Here is a 23,920-nt window from a genome sequence, read left to right as displayed (position 1 = left end):
TCTCTGGGAGAGCTTTCTCCATTTGATATTATGTGGATTTGGGAGGTCTCTGGTGGACCAATGTCCTGCACTCAGGTCTCCCACCTCAGAGGCACAGGCCTGACACCCGGCCAGAGCTCCAAGACCCTGTCAGCCACACGGCTCAGAAGAAAAGGGAGAAAAAAACAATAAAATAAAATAAAATAAAGTTATTTAAATAAAAATCAAAAGTAATAAAGAAAGAAAGAAGCGAGCAACCAAACCAAAAAACAAATCCACCAATGATAACAAGCGCTAAAAAGTATACTAAAAAACAAAACAAAACAAACAAAAAAAAAACGGACAGACAGGACTTCCCTGGTGGCGCAGTGGTTAAGATTCCACCTGCCAATGCAGGGGCACGGGTTCGATCCCTGCTCCGGGAAGATCCCACATGCCGCGGAGCAACTAATCCCGTGCACCACAACTACTGAGCCTGCGCTCTACAGCCCACGAGCCACAACTACTGAAGCATGTGCGCCAAGCCCGTGTGCCTGGAGACCATGCTCTGCAACAAGAGAAGCCACTGCAATGAGAAGCCCACACATCACAATGAAGAGTAGCCCCCGCTCGCCACACTAGAGAAAGCCTGCGCACAGTAACGAAGACCCAAAGCAGCCAAAAATAAATAAATAAATTTACATAAATTAAAAAAAAAACGGACAGACAGAACCCTAGGACAAATGGTAAAAGCAGTGCTATACAGACAAAATCACAGAAAGAAGCATACACATACACACTCACAAAAAGGGAAAAAAGGAAAAAAAATATACATTATTATATTAAAAAAAAAAAAGGAAGAGAGCAACCAAATCAATAAACAAATCTACCAGTGATAATAAACTCTAAATACTAAACTAAGATAAACATACAACCAGAAACAAATTAGATGCAGAAAGCAAACCCCACGTCTACAGTTGCTCCCATAGTTCACCGCCTCAATTTAGGGATGATTCATTGTTTATTCAGGTATTCCAGAGATGCAGGGTACATCAAGTTCATCATGGAGATTTAATCCGTTGCTCCTGAGGCTGCTGGGAGAGATTTCCCTTTCTCTTCTTTGTTCACACAGCTCCCGGGGTTCAGCTTTGGATTTGGCCCCGCCTCTGCGTGTAGGTCTCCTGAGGGCATCTGTTCCCTTTTGGGAAATCTGAGGCCTTCTGCCAGCGTTCAGTAGGTGTTCTGTAGGAGTTGTTCCACATGTAGCTGTATTTCTGATGTATTTGTGGGGAGGAAGTTGATCTCCACATCTTATTCCTCCGCCATCTTGAAGGTCTGTCTTCATAAGTCCCACTCTGTAGGAGAGCACCACTTTTCTCCAATTCCATAAAATCTTCAACAGTGATGAAAATATAGTCCACTCTAGGAACCTCACCCTCCTTATGTGGCCCTGTGGTGCCTAGAGCTCTGTTGAAAGGAAGCGGAGAAGCCGCTCGTCCTCTCCTATGTTTCCATGGTCCTCATCAGTGTCTTCTCAAACCACCTGTACTGATCCAACCCATTCTCAGATCATAGAATTCTCTTGATAGAAGTAGTCTCCACTGAGCTTTGATTTTTTTCAGCCTGGATGTCCAGAATTTTCTTCTTTAAGCCAGACACAGTAACACAAAACTGCCGCTGAGGTTTTTTTTCCCCCTCCTCTCAAAGATGAAGCTTGCAGCACTTCTCTCTCTCTCTCCCTCTCTCTCTCTTTCTCTCTCTTTCTCTCCCCTGCTCTGTCCCTCTCCCCTCTCTGGCTTACACTCTCTCCCTTGGTTTCTCTTTCCTCAACCCCCACCAGCAACCTCATTCTCTTTTCTGTTTCTTAATGTTTCTTTAATAAATACTCAATATCACTTGAATAATAAAAATTTACAAGCTTTTAAATTAAATACAGCCAGGACAAATAGAAACTAAGATGAATAATGCATTCAAGTTGCAGAAGCCCCACTCTCTAAAGCCATCATGATGAAAACTACAGGAAAAATGTTCCTACATTGTCAATCCTCACCCTCATAGACCCTTCCAAATCACATGTCTCCCATGAGCATTCATGAATGTTGACTGCATGATACTCATGTTCTGCTATAAATAAAAATATTCTGACCTCAAGAGAGTCCTGTAATATCTGTATCAGGAATGTCTGAGAAATTCATCAATTAGGATTCTGTTTCCAGTTCCAATAGTGAAAATCATCATAAATAGTTAGACTAGAAAAAGCTAGATACGAAGATGGAAGAAGAAAGAGTCTGGCATTCCAGGTAGAACAAATAGCATTAAAAGATGCAGGATAGCATAAGGCATGTATGCAGAACCCAGAGTTATACAACTGTGCTGTTAACTAATATAGTCTGGGACATGATACCACAACATAGGTTGACCATTGAAGACTTTGCCTGGTATGCTAGGAAGGATGTCGAGCTTTATTTTTGTACAGTTTCTCATTACCTCTTTGTTTCCTTGATCCTTACACTCTCCCGCATCAGATCCCTCTGACTATGCTCCTGTCCCTTGCAGGACATTTGGTCCTGTCCGAAACGTTGATAAGACATTTGGTCTACACCAACAGGTTCTTGAAATTTGATCCTATCCAAAATGTTATGAGCATATTTGGTCCATGCCAAATTGTTTTGGACAGGACCAAATATGAAGGAACTTTTGGCATGGACCATATGTCTGCTAACACTCTGAAAGGTGGGAACAACTTATTTTTCTTTGTATCTCTGGTACGTACTAGGTACTTTAAAATGCATGGTAAATGGAAGAAGTCTTCCAAAACAACCTTCCAACTATGTGTTCTAGCTTTATCCTCTCCTGCCCTAATCCCTCCTCCCCATTTCACCAAGGTTATCTTTCTTAAACATAGATTTCTGCAGGTCACCCTCCCTTCATAAAACTCCTCATGGCATACCATGTCTTACAGGATAAAGCCCAGCCTCCTTATTCAGGCACACAAACCACTTCATCACTCTATCTTCACCTTTCTCTATGGGTCACACTAAAGTGCTTATGGTTCCCCAAACACATTACGTGCTTAGATCACTCCATGACTTCGAGTGCTTGTCTCTCCATTATTTACTTGTAAAACTCATTCTTCAAAATGTAAATCAAATTCCTCCTCCTCCTTTACAGGTAATTAACCTGCAGCAGCATTAACTGTTTTCACTTCTGGGCCACCATAGTATAATCTCCACTTTTTAACTCATTTCCTTGGCTGGTAATTACCTAGGCAAACACCTATGTCTCTTGCAATACTGAAAATAAGCAGAGAGCAGTAATCATAGATTGTTATTGTATTCCAAGTACCTGGCATAAGAGCTTTGAGAATGAATAGTAGGGTTAATAAATGTTCATTAATGGAATAAAAAAAATTAATGATCACTACTGTGTTTGAAAGGTTTTTAGAAAGTTACCTTAATGGCTCAAGTAAGAGGTGATGAGAAACTCTTGTGATGAAGATAGAAAGAAACAACTGGGAGAGGCATTTGGAGGTAAACTGGAACACTGTTACCCTTGTCTACAGAATTATGAACTACATTCTCACTCATAAATTATGTAACTACTCTTCCTTGATAAACATGTACTACTCTATTTTTGATGAAATAAATATGAAGAAATTCTGTCAGAAAATTTATTTTGTGTGTACAGAGTCTACTATTAGATGAATTTTTGTTGAATATATTTGACATATACACTGCATAAAGTTAAAGTGTACAACCTATTAATCTGATACATTTATATATTGTAATATTGTTGATGTAGTGACATTTAGCATCTCTATCGCATCACATAATTATAGTAAAATATCGCTGCCTGTATTCATTACACTGCATATTAGATCTCTATGTCTTATTTACTACTCATTGCAAAGTTGTACCCCATAAGGGTTTGATAAGCATTTGTATTAAGGAGAAAATATCTTCCATTAATACCTTGGTTTTTAAATGAACAAGCAAACAATACCAACAGAAATCCAAAACCTAAAATCACATCATGATTGTATAATTCTTTTACCTTCTTTTGCTGGTGGAATCGTTGGAGGAAAAGTAGGTGGCCGAGTAGGAAGTGATTCTGTAAAGGAGAGGGAGAAAGAACATCAATTAACCATCTCATCTGTGGCGAAGAGAGGGAGGTCATGGAGTCATAATTCTTCAGGGGAGTCAATGATTTTGACAACTGTCTTCTTTGAGAATTTAGTGAATTTAGTACCCACTATAAATCAGCCAAAGCCTGTGAAAACTGGTTCCAAACATCCTCTCAACATCAGACAGAAGGCTTGAAATGTCATTTTGCCACAATTCAGTTTACCCAGTGGGAGTCAATGCAATCAAACTGTCAACTACAAAGTGGTTTTAATGCTGATTTAAGGCCGGAACCCTGCCAACCTATTTCAGATTAGTCTCTGGTTGCTTTCACACATATAATAAACTTTATTTCCATTCTGCCTAAGGATTGACCATCAATCCATGTTCAATAGCACTTTCTCCCTTTTTACCCTGCATCCCCAGGATGTGGTCGCCAAGGGAATCTGATTTACTCTCTATTACATTCAGACTGTGTCTGGGAAACTTTCAGTTCTGAGAACAAAATGGCAGGACCTTGGGAGGCTATGGTGTGTCCTGATCAATTTAACCTGGATGATGAGGGATGAGAAATCTGCATAATACGTGGAGGTGTGGTTTGGTTAAAGGTCACAGGTATAGTCACATTAGAGCAGTGACTTTCTTACCAATTCACATGGTAAAGCACCAGGAAGTTATGGCATCATTAGGTAAACATCCCAATATTATTTTTTTACATACTCTTTTTTTTTATTCTTATTTGACACTAAAGATTTAAGAAAAATTGAGAAAATTATTTTTATTATTCCAGTTTAATATGAGGGAAAACCCTCAACGAATTATAGCCATTCACACAGAGGAATGTTCAGCCTCTGCAGACAGTAAGCACCAACTAGCTGGAAGGATTTGAGCTCAAGCAGACTGTTTGCTGGGAATGTTGTAAAAGGAATTCCTTCACTGCCAGGAAGGTTGGAAGAGACAAATTTTAAGGTCTCTTCCAATTCTAGGAGCCAATAAAATAATATTATTTGAGTAAAGTGATTCAACATTTAAAGGAATGAGGTATATTACTGATATGGAAAAATGGAAAAGTGTTTGAGATTAATCCTTGTGTGAAATGAAGCAGAAAACCATGGTATGATCCCATCTGTGAAAAATGAAAAAATTCTATTTAACTGATAAATATAATATTGATTTATCTATACACGTCTATATGGTTATACACACACACACACACACACACAAAACAGGTAACAGGTAGAATTTCTTGAAGGAGACCAAGCTGGTACAAATGGGTATTTCTGGGAGGAAAGAATGAGGAAAGAGGGAAGGTGACAACACAATATATACCTTCCGTTGCATTATTACAGATATAGAATATCACTTTTATCTTTTAAAGGCAATTTTTTGGAAACTAAAAAGTTTCAAAATTAAAAACATTTGAGACATTTTAATATTAAAACTAGGACTGCAAAACTTTCTTGAAAGCACCATCAAATCCTTCTAGAGCCAGATGTATTTATCTTAAAATTTGTGGAAGCAGTGGGTCATCTTTATAATGGTGCATTTTCTTTAATGTGAAAAACTGAGGCATATCCTAACTTTAGTCAATAAATCGAGAACAAAATCAATGAGTGGCTCTGGAAGCCAGATCAATACGTTTGGTCAGAACATCTGGCCTAAGAGTCTCTTGGGTAAGAAGAACCACAATGAACTGGGAACCTGTGTTTATATTCTCTATGTGGCACACAGATGGTCCCTGTGTTCAAGTCTGAGAGAAGCTGTCACATAGAAGAGGAAACAGTCTTAATGTGCATTTGCTTCAGAAGGCTGAACTAGAGCCAGTGGGTAGAAGCTATAAGATGACAGATGTCCCCAACAGAAGGAAAACATTTATACCAAACAGAGCTTTCCAAAATAACCCTGGACTGGTAATTAACAGTTGTGAGGTTAAGGTTAGGGGCACTTGAAGGAGACCAGAGTCCCCAAACTCAAATATTTTTAGAGGTCAGTCAAGTAATGAATGGGAGCAAAGAACATAGCCTAAACATTAAGGAATAACAAACTTAAGGGCACATACACTGTCTAAAAGAGACAGCAGTTACTGAGTTTCTGTAGATTTAGCACCATAAGGATTTGTGTGCCCTGTGTTGTCAGCTCTTTTGAATTTTCAAGAATACTTTAAAACTTAAAAAAAAAAATAGCCCAGAGAAAAACATAGCTGACAGTGAGATCTAACCCCATGGCCATCAGTTTGTGACTTCCAGGAAGACAGCAAGGGTGATAATAAAAGTACTTGTTCAATAAGATACAGGTTGAAAAGCTCCTCAGCAGGCTCTTTGCATTGGATCTTTACCACCACCAAAGGAGGTAAGAGAGTAGGTATTTAATTTTATTGGGAAGCCAAAAGCAGCTCAGAGATGTTAAATTGCCCAAGGCCACAATGCTAAAAAAGGACCCCGACCAAGCCTATTTGACTCTAAATCTCATGCACTACCAGGCCTCTAATAATTTTGAAATTATATAATCCTCTATCCATAAAACAAATTCTAATGAGCAATCAGAAGCAACAAACAACTGATACATTCTCCAATGTGGATAAACCTCAAAAACATAGGCTAAGTGAAAGATGTCAGATGCAAAAGACTACATATTACATATTTCCATTTCTATGAAATGTCTAGAAATGTACAAGAAAAGAAAGTAGACTTCCTGGAGCAGACAGTAGGAAAGAAGACTCACTGGGGATGAGCTTGAAAGCTCTCTGGATTGATGGGGATGTCCTAACATTGGATTGTAGCGATGGCTGCACAACCTTTTAAATGTACCAAAGATCATTGAATTGTACACTTAAAGTGGGTGAATTTTATGGAATGTAAATTATACCTTAAAAATACATGTGTCATGTAAAATGTTGAATATTTCAGTGTTATGAAATAAAGTCTCTGTGTTGGAAAGTAGATGATTCCATTAACTATACTTTCACCTTCTCTGTTTGAAGATTATATATTGATGATGATTTCTTTCTGCATGTTCAGAGCAACTGAAAGACCTATATACATGGGTAGTAGAACTTTCTAAACATCAAATGCATGATAGAGGGGCTACCAAGAAAGCCCATCGCCCACCACCTATTCCGATACCAATCTTTGGGGATTTAAAGTTTAAGTTCAAGATATTGAGTTGGGGACACACAAATGTCCCCTGGAATTCACTACCATTCAAACCATTTTAATGTTTGTGGCCTCTAGGTCAGGAATCCTTGATTAAAAGGATACCAAGAAGTTGACATACCAAGAAGTTGATACCCTCCTTGCTGTTTAGAACATGTAAAAAGTGCTTTGTTTTCATTTTATACTTTGCCTTTCCCTTCAGTGCGTCAGATTTCCAGCCAGCATGGAAAAAGAGCGAGAGCCTCTTAAGTAGGCAAGTCTAGGGTCAGCCAGTTGGAACGTCTTGGCTCCATTCCCACCCTCATGGCTGTAGTAATGTGCCATTGTTTTAATGTCGGGACCCAGTCCTTACACTTCATTTCACACTCCACATTCCACAGATGTTCCTAATGGAAATAGATCACAATATAGGTCATTGTTTCAAGCACTTTGCCATCCTATGGCCTTATAGTCCCTGTGACAACATATGGAGGATGGAAAAAAACCATACAGATGACATTAGTGGGCCACAGCAGGGAATTCTGGGACTGAATAAGACACACAAAATTTGTATTACAGATATTCCCACACAGCAATGGCTAATATTTTTCAAAATGGAATAAGATTTTTGAACCAAAACAGGATGCCTAAAATATTGTTTGTTCATGAAGACAGGGATCAGGAGAGAACACGCTTGACTTACGTGTTTTTTCCGTTATGCTCACACTGGGTCCCTCAATCTCGTGGAGATTTGTGTAAACACTGATTTTATATTCTGAATCAGGCTGAAGTCCATAGAAGCAATGTCTGTTTGTCCCTCCGCCTAGAGTGGATTCTTGCTTTTGTGTATCTATAATAAAAACAAAACAAAACATACATGAACAAAACATACATACATGAACTTTTAAAAACCTTTTTAAAAACAGCCATCAGTAGATGATTTGCTTCTAAAATGCTTAATATGCATGGCCTATTCAGATAACTCCAGAATGAATTAAACTTGTTTGAGGGGGTGTATCTTTTTTTAAAGAGTTAACATATCCACTGTTGCTTTTATATAATTGAAAACCACATTTTATATGTTCAGAAATGAGACTGACTAGTAAAAGGCTGCTGAGGTCAATCCTTTAACAAATGGAGAACTGTTAATGTTTATAATTATATGTACACATCTTAATTGACCTTTTGAACAGGTGTCAAGGTGAGTATATTTATTTTTTAAAAATTAGAATTCCCTTTTATTCAATATGATTCTCCAGAACACAGTCAAACAATTAAAAATTGACATAAAAAGATACATCCTTTTGGCCCCATACAACTTATTACCATACAATAGGATGCCCTTCTTGCCAATGGCCTAAAGATATAAGCATGGAGTTAGAAACTGTAGGGTGCTAAGCAGGTCTCATGCCTGTGGGCTAAGAAGTGGGCTTCCAGGATCTCAGAAGCTTCATCTATGGGTCCAGGCGGTTTGCACAGTTGCCACAAATGCAGGCAAGAGCTTGGAACAGCAGTGGGACAGCCAGGGTGTCCCCGGACTGTCCAATTCATACCTCTCAGTCTTGATTTTTCACTGACACTCAGGATTTCTTTCGATAGCAAAGGAGACTCCTAGGAAGCTCAGAGGAGGCTCTCCAAATTCCTTGGATTCACTTTAAAGATCCTTTTTTATTCTTTTAAAATCATACTTGAGGAAATAGGACATGGTGCTTAAGTGGCTTACGACCATAAATCATCCCATACACCTTGGTCTCCCAACTCCTGGTTCCAATATTCTTTTTGTTTTACCAAGGAGACATGCCACACACAGCCATTTCCACTGTCACCTTCTCTGTCCTGTCTCCACCATGGCAGAGGCATGACAAAGAATTTAGGAGGCCTGATTAACTGTTGGCTAATTTCTTCATTCCCATATCCACAGCAAAATTGCTTTGCCTTCCTAGAAGAATTAGTGCTTGCCCTCAGGTTTGGAGACTGGGAGAAGTTGGATTAATTATATTAGTCCCTTCCTGAGAGCTTACTATGGTACCTGGTTCAGTGCTTGGTATTTAATGATAAAAATAAGAGCAAAGGTAGTAATGGCCAACATTTAGTGAGTACGTACCATGTACCAGGCGCTATTCTTAGGATTTTATGTGTATTAATTCATTGGATCTTTATAATATTTATAATTATCCCCAATTTAAAGACAAGAAACTGAAGGCTAGGAAAGTTAGTAGCTTACCCAAGTGCATACACTAAGTAGCAGAAGTAAAATGTAAATTCAGAACTTGAAGCCCAGTCTCAGAGGACGTTGCTTTAATTTCCATTAATATACCATAAAATAGTTAAATATACAATTTTTTTCAAAATGAAAGAGTTGGAGAGCTGCTGAGTGCATATGAAATTAGTAAGCATGATAGTAGGGAGATCAGATGAGTCCTCGTGGCTCAGCGCTTTATAGCTCCACTGGACACAGCTGCCTACCTTGGTGGCTTCCATTACTGAAGAATTTAAAATGGGTTTTTTTCATAGGCATAGAGTGTTTATTTATTTATTTTTTAACCACATGGATAATTGGTTAAGAAAAAGAATCCCTGCTACCATGAAAAAAACTACCATGCAAATTTCCCTCTAGATTGATTTTCATCTGATCCACAAATTGCATCCTAGTCAAAGCCTTATATAGTTTTATTTCTAGGAATTTTAAAACCAGTGTTTAAAAACTACATTGATTAAATATTATACATATTTCTGAGAACTCTTGTAAAATGTTATTTATAGTTTATTAAATATGAACAAAATATAGAAAATATTAAAAAATACCAGTTGCAGGGAACTATATTCAATATTGTGTAATAACCTATATGGGAAAAGAATCTGAAAAAGAACATATATACATATGTATATATGTGTGTATACATATGTATATATGTATACACACATATATATAAATGAATCACTTTGCTGTACACCTGAAACTAACACAACAGTGTAAATCAACTATACTTCAATAAAAAATAAATAAATTTTTAAAAAGATAGAGCAAAAAAAAAAATTGCTTTTTTAAGCATAAAACATGAAAATGTTAAAAAGTGATTTTGGTCTATTTTGAAAGTATAATACCTATTAAATGTCAATCCATATCTTAAATACATATATAAACAAAAATATATTTATTATAACATACATGTCAGAACAAACATGATATATGTCATTTAAAATTTTGTCTATGGACAAATCCTGATTTTTTAAAATATAATTAAATTAAGGCCATTTGTTGAAAGCAATTTGAAATTTATTTTTATAATTGTGAATATTAAAGAGTTTCAAAAGTGAACATAATATAATCTCTAGTAATACATTTGTGTGGAATGACTTAAGGTCTACCTCAATATTTTCTTTATCATATATTATACAAAATAATGAAATAAAAAAATTGTTAAGGTGTTTGTGAGATTATGTATTGCTGTGAAAGGAGTTTAATAGTAAGAAAATATTAGTAAACCCTGCCCTCTGCTTTGCTGATGTCCAAGTTCAGTCGGGGGTTCCCAGGCTCAGAACCCCATAATAGCTGCTTCTTTCTGACCATTAACCACTCTTTGGAGCCTCCTGCAAGCTTCTATGAGCCACATGTAATACAAACATTTCCCAAATCCATGCATGGATCATTTTTATCTATCTCCACAAAAGCTTCCAGGACTCTCCAGGAATCAATTCTAGAAATGCACTTTTCTGTCATTTCCTCTATTTCTCATGAATACCCATGTCACAGACCCTTGACAATAGAATATAAATGGGCTTCACTACTACTACAAAAACGAAAACGAAAAATCTACAAATCATTGGAAAACTGGAACAGATACAGTAAAGTTAATGGGAAACAGTATCAGTTTGATCCCAGTGCTAATGAAGAAGGGTTACATGAATGGGGATGTATCCATGTTGCTTTTGGCATGTGTGATGCAGGTCTAATGGCTTTGCCTTAAAGAAAAACATTTAACGCGATCAAATGATGATTAATTTCCTCAACCCCTTGTGCCAAAAGCCAGGAGTTAAATTTATTTTTTTGGAACGGGGGAAAAAAATCTGTCATTGTGCATTCATTCTTATGAAGCAAGGCTAAATACACTCTCTGAGTTACTGTCATAGTGATCATTATGATACCAACTTGACTCCTCAGAATGTCCTATGAGTGGTTACTGAGATCCACAAGCAAAGAATATCCAGGATCCAGGATAGTCAGCTGGAATTTGATGATATATGCTTCCACTCTCCAGGTCTTTCAAATACCCTGACCCCCAAGCATAATATCACTGCTTCAAAATAAAGTTTAATCTTGAGAATAGGTTTTTGTTTCATATGATCATTTTGGGGGGGATCTGGTCCCTGATAAGGTAGGCTCTCCACTATGCTGCAATTCTCTATTCTTGTTAATGGATGACACAGCAAAATTGACATTTTGGTGTCTAAAGATAGAAGACAAGTTGAGCATCCTTTGAAACTTTAAAAAATCAGGCTAAAAAGAAAGTCACCGGGCTTCCCAGGTGGCGCAGTGGTTGAGAATCCGCCTGCCAATGCAGGGGACACGGGTTCGAGCCCTGGTCTGGGAAGATCCCACATGCCGTGGAGCAACAAGGCCCATGAGCCACAATTACTGAGCCTGCGCGTCTGGAGCCTGTGCTCCACAGCAAGAGAGGCCATGATAGTGAGAGGCCTGCGCACCGCGATGAAGAGTGGCCCCCGCTTGCCGCAACTAGAGAAAGCCCTCGCACAGAAACGAAGACCCAACACAGCCATAAATAAATAAATAAATTAAATTAAAAAAAAAAAAAAAAAGAAAGTCACCAAGTTAATGCGATTCGGGAGGGAATACAGTATAGTGGTCCATGTGGTGTATAAATACATGAACTTGAAGGGAAACACTACATCCAACCTCGGGTGTCACGTCAACTCAGAAACAGCTGGACAGAGAGACAGAACTCTTGAGCATCTGCAGAACTAACGGAGGTTCTCATGGGGTTCTGAGTTACTCAAAACCACCCCAAAGTCTCTGACTTTGGTCTGTCCTACGATTAACCAAAAGCCTACAATTTAATTTGGAAAGTGGATGACTGACTCAAAAGCAGATGTGAATTCAGTCTCTCTTGAGAGGACTTGATTCTTCTGGTAATCTTTCTTTTTTTCCTTATTGGCAATTAAAAAATGTCAAAATATTTACACGGGTAGAGGACAGCTGTTGTTTTTGCCTGTCTTGCATCTAATCTTTCTTTCTTTGAATCCATTCCTCCCCACTCTTAGTCTTTTTGATTTGGAAAGGACTGAATAAGAACGCTCACCTCCCCCTCCAGACACAGGGCTGGAAAGTAACCAGGTTTCACCCGTCTTTTATTTCATGCCCTTGAACTCAGTGACAGATTTAGGAGCATGTGACCCCAAACCAGGCCAACACAACTCAGTTCCTGGACTTTTGTAGGAATAATTGAGAAAGAGGAGTTCTCTTTTCACTAAAACTATTAAGCTGGAAGCTAGGAGTATGTAATTTGGATTAGATTGGGGCCAACTCACAATCTGGCTGAGAATGAAGGCAGAGGAGAGCAGAGCAGAGGGATGGAGCAAGGCTTCATCACGATGAAATTGTTTGAACACCTAGATTTAGGCATGCCTAAAGCCAGATACTGTTGAACTTCTCAGTATGTTAGCCAAGAAATTGACCCTTTCGCTTAAGTCCCTTTTATTCGTGTTTCTACCATTCCCAAACAAAACAAGCAAACCTGAATGATACAGCCTTGCTGCTTTATTCACAAAACCTTAGAAATTTATAGGTATTACCTCAGGTGAAAGCCTCAAAAGAAGTCATTTAGGAGAAACTGAAGCCCAGAGAAGAAAATTGACCAGCAGCTGTGGTCAGAACAGACGCAAAACCACTGACTTCATCTCAGGATAAAAGTGCACCGACCAGACCATGGGAAATACACACACACACACTGAGAAAACTACCTGTCAAACAGTAGGAGTTTGGCAGAGACATTCATAAATAAGCCAGCCCGGGATGAGGCTTTTCTCCATCACATGGAGGAATTGGGTCCCATTTCTCTCTAGTTTCTCCTCTGATTGAAGGAGAAGGGCTAAAATTTCTGCAGAGGCAGCATATGTAGCCAGTGGGAGATATTACAGAGTTAAAACAGCGGGAGCCCTGGGACTCGTGTGCCCATGGAAGAAGGGGCATCTGATCACAAGTCCTTCGAAGGCAGTGAATAGGATAATGATCACATTTCTCTGTGAGATAAAGAAACTCAACCTAATTCTTCCCCACTCCAATGTGGAAAGACTATTCCCTGACCTAAACTGTGAAAGTTAAAATATCTAAACATATTCCCTACTGCTCTCCCCACATTAACTCCCCACCCCAAACATCAATTAGAATCTGTTGCTGTCTAGTTGGTTAATAATATTCAGTTGGACACCTGAGTGAATAAGATGTAGGCTAACTGGGCTTATAAATCTCTCAGCTATAAGTGCTGATGAAAAATAAATGGAGCAACACTTTTGTTCATTCCTGTTGAACTGAGACAGTTGAGGCTCAGTCAAAGAGGTTCTCGGCAGCCTGAAAACAATCCTGGGAGAGTACAAATTAACTCAACTGGAAGAAGGAAACAGGGACTTGCATTTTTTGCTAGTAAAAATCTTGGCTTCAGAAAGAGCGTACTGAGATTTTAAATTACCAGATCAATGTTATCAGACCCATCAATCACATCCTCTGATAAGAATCCCAGTGCCATTTTGCAAATATGCTAAAGTAAAAGCATTAAAAAAAAAAACCAAAACTGATGATTTCACTAATCCCATGATAGACAGTTTTGATATCTTTATGTCAATCTATATAATTATAATTTTTAATGCAAGCCAGTGAATATCTACAGGAACCTACGTCTCAGTGCCAACTTCTTCAATGATACAAAAGATAAAAATATTCTGGAGTAGTTTGGAAGTGTGATTTTTATAGCTACTATTTTGTTAAAGCTTAACAAATACCACCAAATGAGATAAATGTCAACCCTTCTATATTAAAGTGTGACTTAGCTAGTCTTAAAAAGATAAATGAAACATAACTCCTCAAGATTTATAGTTGTTTCTCAAACAGTTGCATATCTTTCGTCTAATTCTGCTTAAGTATCCCATAAATCACATAAAACCACCACAGAACCCATATGATTTGTCCTGACTTTCCCTTATTCAATGTTTATTCCAGACTAAAGCCACTCCCATAAGCTTAGCCAGTGTCTGGCTAAAGGGACCCTTACGGGATCACATGCAGGGAATCAAGGAATTAATGGCTTAAGCACGCCTGCGGAGACAATGCCTTGGTTGGTGTTGGCAGGAATCTCTTCTCGTGTTCCTCATCTCCTATTCTCGTATTTTCAGCACATTTCCAAACACTCTCAGCACTCTACTAAACTGTGCTTTCCACTTTCTGGATTGGATCAAAAGTAGGATTTCTGCATGTTGAATGTAGTTACAGCCAGGGATGTGGGCTGCGAACTAAACTCAGTCCTATCCAGACCCGAAAAATTAGCTCCTTCTGCTTTTTCAAATGGGGAAACCATGATCATTTACCCAGAAAGAAAAAAATTTAACGGTCTTATTAGCAAGTTTGAAAGATTAAAAAAAATCATCTGGGATTCTCTAGTGTCTATGTCCTCCCCCAAAATAACAAGACGCATCTCTTCTACTGATAATACAAATCTGATTATAGTAATTTTCATTATTGGATCTCATCTTCTGAATATTACTCATGCTGATAATGTGAAAAGAGGATTAATGGTCCTTAGAAACTCATTTTTGGGGAATCAGTCTTTCGTCATTGTTCTTGATACTTTTAGTGAAAATAAGCAGACATTTTTAGTGTTTCAACTTTGAAGCCAAGTCCCAAATTGTAGATGTACTTGAGAGCTGTGATGCGGAAGAACCTGTCCATGATAGCATAGATACAACATATCATCTCCTGAATGAGAGTTTGCTGCTCATCAATTATCCCCAAAAGTAAAAAAAAAAAAAAAAAAAAAAAAAAATCACTGAGAAAAACATTAAAGTCAAACCTAGATCCCCATGGAGTAAAGACCAACATAACAGCACCATATAATTTTAACATATGTTATCAGTCCTGCCTATTCAGCTCCTATCACCAATAGCAGCTTACATTTCCTGGGTGCTTAATATGTGCAAAGCACTGCTGCAAATGTTTTACATGGATTCTCTCAGCTTAATCCTAGCAGAATGCCACAAGATCAGCACTATGGTTCTACCCATTAACTACAGATGGGAAAATGGAGGTTTGGAGAGGTTAAAAAGTTGGCTTAACCAGCTGTCCTGATTCCAAACCCTGCATGATCCATAACATAATATTGCCTCCTCAAGAAGAATGCTTTTGTCTAATGTTCCTTGTGTGTTGTCCACAGTGATTGGCACAGAGTACATGAGTGCTTGACAAAAACATATGTGATGGATTGCACTTACCCTGGCGGGATTCTATAACTATCCTGTAGGCAGTGGCATGACGTTGCACCTGCCAGCGAGCACATAAGCTGGTCGTTTGGATCTGGTCTGCCTGAAGATTGGTCACACCCAAAAACACTATAGTGAAATAGAAACATAACTATGTCACATTGCAGACAATGCCACAAATGTCCCCAAGTCTGAATTAACATGGTAAAATTCGAATTCAAAGTTCCATAGCCAGTGGTGGGAAATTCATCAAGTCACAATAAATTAGTGCACAAAAGATTAACTATTTTATGACTTAAAAAAGCAGTTGCAAAACATGATGTATGATAGGGTCTGTCTGCTATTTGTAAACACAAAAGAAAATCTATATTCTGGAAAAGACCAGAAGCAAGGGTAGTAAACTTATGGGTGATTTTAAATCTTTCCTCTTTATTTATGTGTGCTTTTAAAATATTCCACAATTAATATATAATACTTTTATAATAAAAAAGTTTAATACAATATGCACCTATCAACCACTGAAAGATAGTCATGGTTTAAATGAAAGGGAAGAGCAAAGCAGACAAAGTGGAAGTCTTATTCAGACAGGAGCAGTTCACACGGACTGGCCTTCAAAACATGATTGAATGAGAATGGATACATTTTTGAAAATTTAAAAAGGAAAGATTTTACACAGATAAAAAATAATCAAAAGAAATACACAGATTCTTATACTCTTAGAGCAAACACTGTGATATTCAAAAATGATTCACAGGGAGTTTATTTGGGGAATCAGTAAAAATATTGTTTCTCCAATACAGTAGAGGACTAAACATTCAGTGTTTATCACTTAGATCCAAGCAGAAAAAGCAGAAAATTAATAATGTTTACTTTCTCTAATGACCCCTGACTTCATCCACATCATTTCCTCATACTTCCCCTCTCTTTTAGCTACTTCATAAAGTTTAAAAATAGCTTATAATTACTTTTCAAGACAGTAGAGATAATCTGGACTAATCACAGTTTGCATCTTGACATTATTCCTTTCTGTTAGATCAGCAAGGGAAAACCTTCTTCCCTAAGGCCAATTAAACAACCCTCTCCCCCCAACAAAAAAGGAAATCAATAACGATTTATATAACCACACTAAATTTAAAAAACACCTTGAATTAATTTATTTGCCATTGCGTGGGGTTTTATCTTGCTTGGGAGAAAGAGAGAAAACAATAAGCCAATCTAATTTTTACTTTAAGGGTAGACTATAAAACAGTTCAATACCCTCAGTCTTTTAAAATATATTTGGAATAATCACCACATTTATTAAAGGGGAGAAGAGGGATGAAACAGAAGAAAGAGGGGAGCAGAGAAAGGAGGATAAAAAGAGACAAGAAAGAATAAGGAGAAGAAAGACCAATAGAAAATCATGGACATAAAACATGGCACAAACAGAAAGGGTAATCTGGAGAGGAAAATGAAGATAAACTAGAGGAGAGAGGTAAGAAAGGGTAGGGAAATGCATAGGGGACTCCAAGCTGTTCCTAAGGAGGGACTGAGGGGTTGCTATAACGGCATAACACAGGGAAATTACTTGCAGTTTACAGTAGTACCTAAAACAGTATCATTTCAACAGCCAAGTACGAGATCAGAACCACAGGCCAAAGCCTTCCTAGATCTGTTGAAAACGGAGACTATTTCTTTTGAGATTAAATTGATTCCATATCTAGCCTTTAAAATCTAAAGATATTCCATAAAAGAGAATTCAGGGAGCTTTCTCTAATGAAAGGATAGGCCTTATATAAAACATAGTTGCCAGATATACGTGGCTTGGGGTTTGGTCTAATATATGCCTCATCCTTACAAAATTCCTTTTATTGGATTAATTTTTTGATTAGCAGTCAGAGTGAGATATGGCCCAAATGCATAAAGCACAATTATTACAATAATAATAGTGGCTATTCATTGAGTGCTTGCCATATGGTAGACACTTTTTATACATTACCTCTTTAATCCTGCCGAGCAGCCTGTAAACAGTTATGATTATCTTCATCTTGGAGTTGAGAAAATTTAGGCTCAGAGAAGTTCAGTAATTTGCTCAAGGCCTTAGCTAATAAGTAGAAGATTTAAGGTTTATACTTCTGATTATACCATGATGATCATTCTCGAGTGTGGGGCATGTACTGTTGATAGCGCTCAGGATAATTTCAGTGATCACACAGCCAAACCACTTTTATTTTGGTCATTTATATATTATCTTTAATGTGTATTGAAAATACTGGTTTTCTGTTTAGAGTAATTTGTGGGTTTTAAAAGCATTTTAGTAAAAAAAAAAAAAAAAAACCAGAAACTGTAGTCCATTTAAAGATATATTAAACAGATGGTGTGGAAGCATAACAAACATCAGGAATATGGAACATATGTGCTGGAGTTGGAAAACACTGTATTATGCCATGGGTGTCTGCGAGTGGTGCCTGCCAAGGAGAAGTCCCAGATGGTGAGCAGACAGCATGTAAACCCTTAAAAGATAGAGAAGGAAGTCTTTTGAGTGGTGCAAGTATCTTTTATGGATGGGGTGTATATATGTGTGTGTGTGTGTGTGTGTGTGTGTGTGTGTGAGAGAGAGAGAGAGAGTGAGAGAGAGACAGAGAGACAGAGAGAGACAGAGAGACAGAGAGAGACAGAGAGACAGAGAGAGAGGAGGGGCAGAGGCTTTGAGAAAAGGCAAATTTCTCCCTGGCTCAACTTTGATGGGTTTTGGCCACATCAGGCTATACAGGTTGGTTGGAAAATTTCATCTAATTTGAAAAATACCAACAAAGACTTTCCAGAAGGAAATCCCATCCACCACCATCAAATATATTGGAACGCCAGGTTCTGACGTTCCGCCTGCCAACTAGGACTCTGAACTATAGCCCTGAGTAAGGAGCACACCTTTCTTTCCATGAAACACCATCCAGAAAGGGCAAGGCTGAGGAAAAGAAAAACCAACTGCCAAGTTGAAGCAGGGGTTGAGTTACAGGGAAAACAAAGCAGCAAAACCACATGGAGGGGCTGAAGTGACAGGACATCAGTCTTACGTGTTTTCACCACGCCTGTTAGAGCGTCGCTGAAACCTGAGGCCTGGGAAGCAAATATTTTCACGTTGTAGTCCGTTCCACTGAGGAGGTTTGTGATAAGGATGGTGTTAATGTTGGCCCCTACGAACGTCTCCAGCGTTGGGCCAGCAACTAACAAGAAAGAGTGCATTTCAGTTATAACAGAATGTGGAAAAATGGACACACTCCTGAAGTAACAGTGCTTATTCCACTGTGTTTCATGTTGCCCAAAAGGCAAACAGCAGAGCTGAGGTTTGGCCCCATTTAGCTCCAAGACTTACACACCTGACTCCCAGCCTAAGGCTCTTTTTAGGCAACTAGTTCTTCCCCTAGTACTTGAAGAAGCTGGTCCACCCCACAATCCACCACCCACCCTACTGTGAGGCCTTCACAGTGGAGCTCCTATGTTGTCATAGGCTTTGGGGCATGTGCTAAACAGAAGTCATTTTCAGTTACCCCACCTCAGACACCCAGCTTTGTCCCCAGACAGCATGCAAGTGGCCTTAGCAGCAAATTTTATCATGGACACTATGCCATACCTTGCCACTTGGGGGACCAGCATATATGTTACCATTATGGGCTTTATCCACTCCTCTTATGCTTTTTAAGACCAGACAGATGACAATTTTACTCCAAGGCCCTTGACTATCTGGCTTCTTTGGGCTTCTACATTTTCATCTCTGTTTCAACCCAGCAGAATCTCTGATCATTAAAAACACTCCATGCTATGTCCTATACAAGTGTATTTACCTCCTGCCTCTTCCCCTATGTGCTCATTCTTTGAGCACTTTGACTTAATAAGTTCCTAAATACTCATCACTTTACTCCAGAGCCCCCTCCTTCCAACAATATATTTATATTTTTCTGTATGTATGTGTTATCTCAGTAGAGGTTTTCCCACACCCCCAACTCTCAGTGCAAATGACATCATACAGTTCTTGCACTTGACCTAGAACTGGATTTTTTCAACCTCAGCACTGTTGACATTTTGGGCTAGATAACTTTTTATTCTGGAGCAATGGGGGAGCAAGTTGCCTACAGTGACTTGTAAGATGCTTAACTGTCCCTGCTAGAGGCCAATAGCAACCCCCTACCCCCCAAGTTGTGACAGAATGTAGACAACCAAAATATCTCTGTTGGGCAGCAAAATTGTACCAGTTAAGAACCACTGGCCTAAAACAAAGCTATTTTCCCTCAGAAAATCTGGTAAATATTTATAGAATGGTCCAAAGAATAAATTCAGCAGGGCTGTTTTGCAAATAAACACATGCCTCAGGCCTAAAGAAAAGAAACAAAAAAGTTGGTGATGGATCCCAAGGCATCAGTCTTGAGCAGGCTAGTGCATCCATGGTATATTCTTGCTCTTTCATTTTTATGGTTCATAGATATGTTTGTCTGGGGAAATTGGAGGTGGAGTATTTTAACTGTATGGACCTAGATAATGGGACACAATAGAAAAGTCTGGAAAGTGTTTTAGAGGCAAGAGCTACATCTCAGATGCCAGATTGAGACTCACAGAGCTTTTGAGGGCAGAAAGAGCTTTTTAATGACCCAGAGGATAATTTTTAAATTTTCCTGCCAAATCAAGAAAAATAATAGGAGAACCGTTTCCTGCTGAACATTTGGAGTACTGAAGGCCCAGGTCCAGAAAACTGAGAAGACTCTTATAATATCTATTTTTAGTCTCCTGTTTAAACTTCATGAAAGTGCTCAGTGTCAGGAGATGATACTGTAACAGGTGAAGTTGCATATGTTCTCCACGGGCAGATGGACCAAGGGTACAATCTCCCCCATCTGGGTCATTCTCCTGTCTTCAGGATATAATGATGTGGGAAGTAAGGACAGAGGTGATCAAGGTGGCTGAGAGGTTTATGAAAAAGCCTTTTACTACCACAATCTTAGGGCTCTGATGAATTTTATACCTTAACATAGTTTCCAAAATAAGGAGACTGAGAAGTTGGTAAATGGACTTTTTCCAACTAATTCAAGAAGAGGTAGAAGAGGAATTAGAGATTACAGATTCCAAATACTCACCAAGCCTTAGAAGCTTCCTACTGCTATGGAGTCAAGGTCTCCTTAGGCAGCTCCTTGTCTGGGGTGTGTCTAGGTCAGGTGTAAACTAAGTATATATTCTGCTTGTTAACGTATCAGTTATTTTTAGGTAAGGTCATAAGTTCAAAGCATTTTTTTTTCAAAAAAGGTAAGAGACTCTTCCCATTTCTTAAAGACAAAGATGAAACCAAAGATAGAAAGTAAAAACAAAAATAACCTATCTTGAAAGACAATATTTTTTAAAAAGCATGACTTACCACTGACAGGTTTGTAGACAATCCTATAGCCCTTTACAGGGGAAGATGGGGGATCCCATGTAATGCGCAATCTGTTATACCATTCTTCTGAAACCTGTAAGTTCTGGGGACCAGAGGGTGGCACTGGGCAGGAAGGAAAATGAAAAAAGAGGGTTTAGTGTGGTTTCCATCTTTACAACCTACACTGTGGTTAACAAAATCTAAGATATCTTCCCACAATGTTAAAAATACTTACAAGGGAAATGTACTAAAACACATGGTAAGAAGCCTTTGAGAATCCATGGTTGTGTTAAATATTAAATAATAGAAAATAATTGTTCTTGTGGTAAAACACTTTTTTCTGAAGATCAGCGGTTCATTCAATGAAATTTGGGTTCCTTCTTCTTCAGTTACTTTTAAGTAAAACTGAATTCAGTAGTGTTTATTAAAAAATTTCTGTCGACACACCGCTCTGTTTCACTGTCAAAGGATGTTTGTACAGCCGTATCAAGGATGATTAGATAATAGTAATGATGGTAATTCTCAGAGGTAAGATTCTGATGATTTTGTTTGCTTTCATCTTCACATTACCTATATTTTTTTAAACTTTATATCATCATCCATCAATTTTTTATCAAAACATTAAAGCCATTTATATGAAGGACCTTTGTAAAATATTGTGAATATTGATGGATATTATCATTATCATTACCACTTTGTTGTTGACAGAATTTAGTTGTGTTGACCACTGCTTAAAAAAAGTGGACCATCCAAACTTATTTCAAAGAACACACTTTGAAATAATTTTACTGTAAAGATACTGTTAAATGTGATAGTATTTCCGTAATGAAGTTTAAGTCATATTTCTATAGTAATAGTCTTTAAATAGTTTTTATTTGTGTGAGTGTATCATGGAACTCTCTTACAAATTATGCTATTTTAAACTTTTTAAATTTTTATACAATTTTTAAAGGTTACTTTTCATTTACAGTTATTACAAAATAGTGGCTGTATTCCCTGTGTTCTACAAGACATCCTTAAGCCTATCTTACACCCAATAGTTTGTACCTCCCACCCCCTCACCCCTACATTTCCCCCCCTGCACCACTGGTAACCACTAGTTTGTTCTCTATACCTGTGAGACTGCTTCTTTTATGTTATATTCACTACTTTGTTGTATTTGTTAGAACCCACATATACAAATTATGCTAATTTTTAACACGTGAAAGTTAAAAGTAGATCTTCGAGTCCAGGTCATCAGCCATGATGGAGCCCCTTTACCTTCCCACTGCCTTCCTCCCCTCCCCCCAGCAGTGGTGGATTTAAGGTAATTTTATGGAACTTTAGAGTGTTAAGTAACACAATCCAAAACCAACTCTGAAGAGCAGAATTTACTATGCTACTTTTAAACCACTCTTGCCTGCTTTTTTTTTTTTAATTTAGATTTAAAAGCACATGGTAGATGGCTTTGGGTAGTATAGTCATTTTCAAAATGTTGATTCTTCCAATCCAAGAACATGGTATATCTATCTGTTTGTATCATCTTTAATTTCTTTCATCAGTGTCTTATAGTTTTCTGTATACAGATCTTTTGTCTCCTTAGGTAGGTTTATTCCTAGGTATTTTATTCTTTTTGTTGCAGTGGTAAATGGGAGTGCTTCCTTAATTTCTCTTTCAGATTTTTCATCAATAGTGTATAGGAATGCAAGAGGTTTCTGTGCATTAATTTTGTATCCTGCTACTTTACCAAATTCATTGATTAGCTCTAGTAGTTTTCTGGTAGCATTTGTACGGAAACACAAAAGACCTTGAATAGCCAAAGCAATCTTGAGAAAGAAAAACAGAGCTGGAGGAATCAGGGTCCCGGACTTCAGACTATACTACAAAGCGACAGTAATCAAGACAATATGGTACGGGCACAAAACATAAATATAGATCAATGGAACAGGAGAGAAAGCCGAGAGATAAACTCACGCACATATGGTCACCTTATCTTTGATAAAGGAGGCAAGAATATACAATGGAGAAAAGACAGCCTCTTCAATAAGTGGTGCTGGGAAAACTGGACAGCTAAATTAATTTTTAAACAGTGAAATTAGAACACTCCCTAACACCATACACAAAAATAAACTCAAAATGGATTAAAGACCTAAATGTAAGGCCAGACACTATAAAACTCTTAGAGGAAAACATAGGCAGAACACTCTATGACATAAATCACAGCAAGATCCTTTTTGACCCACCTCCTAGAGAAATGGAAATAAAAACAAGAATAAACAAATGGGACCTAAGGAAACTTAAAACCTTTTGCATAGCAAAGGAAAACATAAGCAAGACGAAAAGACAACCTTCAGAATGGGAGAAAATATTTGCAAATGAAGCAACTGACAAAGGATTAATCTCCAAAATTTACAAGCAGCTCATGCAGCTCAATATCAAAAAAAACAAACAACCCAATCTAAAAATGGGCAGAAGACCTAAACAGACATTTCTCAAAGAAGATATACAGATTGCCAACAAACACATGAAAGGATGCTCAACATCACTAATCATTCGAGAAATGCAAATCAAAACTACAATGAGGTATCACCTCACACCAGTCAGAATGGCCATCATCAAAAAATCTACAAACAATAAATGCTGGAGAGGGTGTGGAGAAAAGGGAACCCTCTTGCACTGTTGGTGGGAATGTAAATTGATACAGCCACTATGGAGAACAGTATGGAGGTTCCTTAAAAAACTAAAAATAGAACTACCATATGACCCAGCAATCCCACTACTGGGCATATACCCTGAGAAAACCATAATTCAAGAGGAGTCATGTACCACAATGTTCATTGCAGCTCTATTTACAATAGCCAGGACAT

At 38.0% G+C, this 23,920-nt stretch overlaps 1 protein-coding gene across 5 annotated transcripts in view; it reads right to left on the bottom strand.

The window, feature by feature from the left end:
- Window positions 1-23,920, bottom strand: part of COL14A1 (collagen type XIV alpha 1 chain) — a 242,711-nt gene that overhangs the window by 105,718 nt on the left and 113,073 nt on the right. For all 5 annotated transcript variants that reach the window (XM_068525322.1, XM_068525320.1, XM_068525323.1 and 2 more), the window contains exons 21-25: window positions 21,075-21,197; window positions 18,748-18,897; window positions 15,707-15,823; window positions 7,914-8,060; window positions 4,012-4,068 (exon numbers count right to left, since the gene is read on the bottom strand). In XM_068525322.1, the coding sequence (XP_068381423.1) occupies window positions 4,012-4,068; window positions 7,914-8,060; window positions 15,707-15,823; window positions 18,748-18,897; window positions 21,075-21,197 (594 nt within the window). The remainder of the gene's footprint in view (window positions 1-4,011; window positions 4,069-7,913; window positions 8,061-15,706; window positions 15,824-18,747; window positions 18,898-21,074; window positions 21,198-23,920) is intronic.

The sequence above is a fragment of the Eschrichtius robustus genome, chromosome 17 (assembly GCF_028021215.1).
Source record: "Eschrichtius robustus isolate mEscRob2 chromosome 17, mEscRob2.pri, whole genome shotgun sequence".
Taxonomy (NCBI): Eukaryota; Metazoa; Chordata; class Mammalia; order Artiodactyla; family Eschrichtiidae; genus Eschrichtius; species Eschrichtius robustus.
Note: the sequence above shows the minus strand (reverse complement) of the source record. Positions and strands in the feature narration are given on the sequence as shown.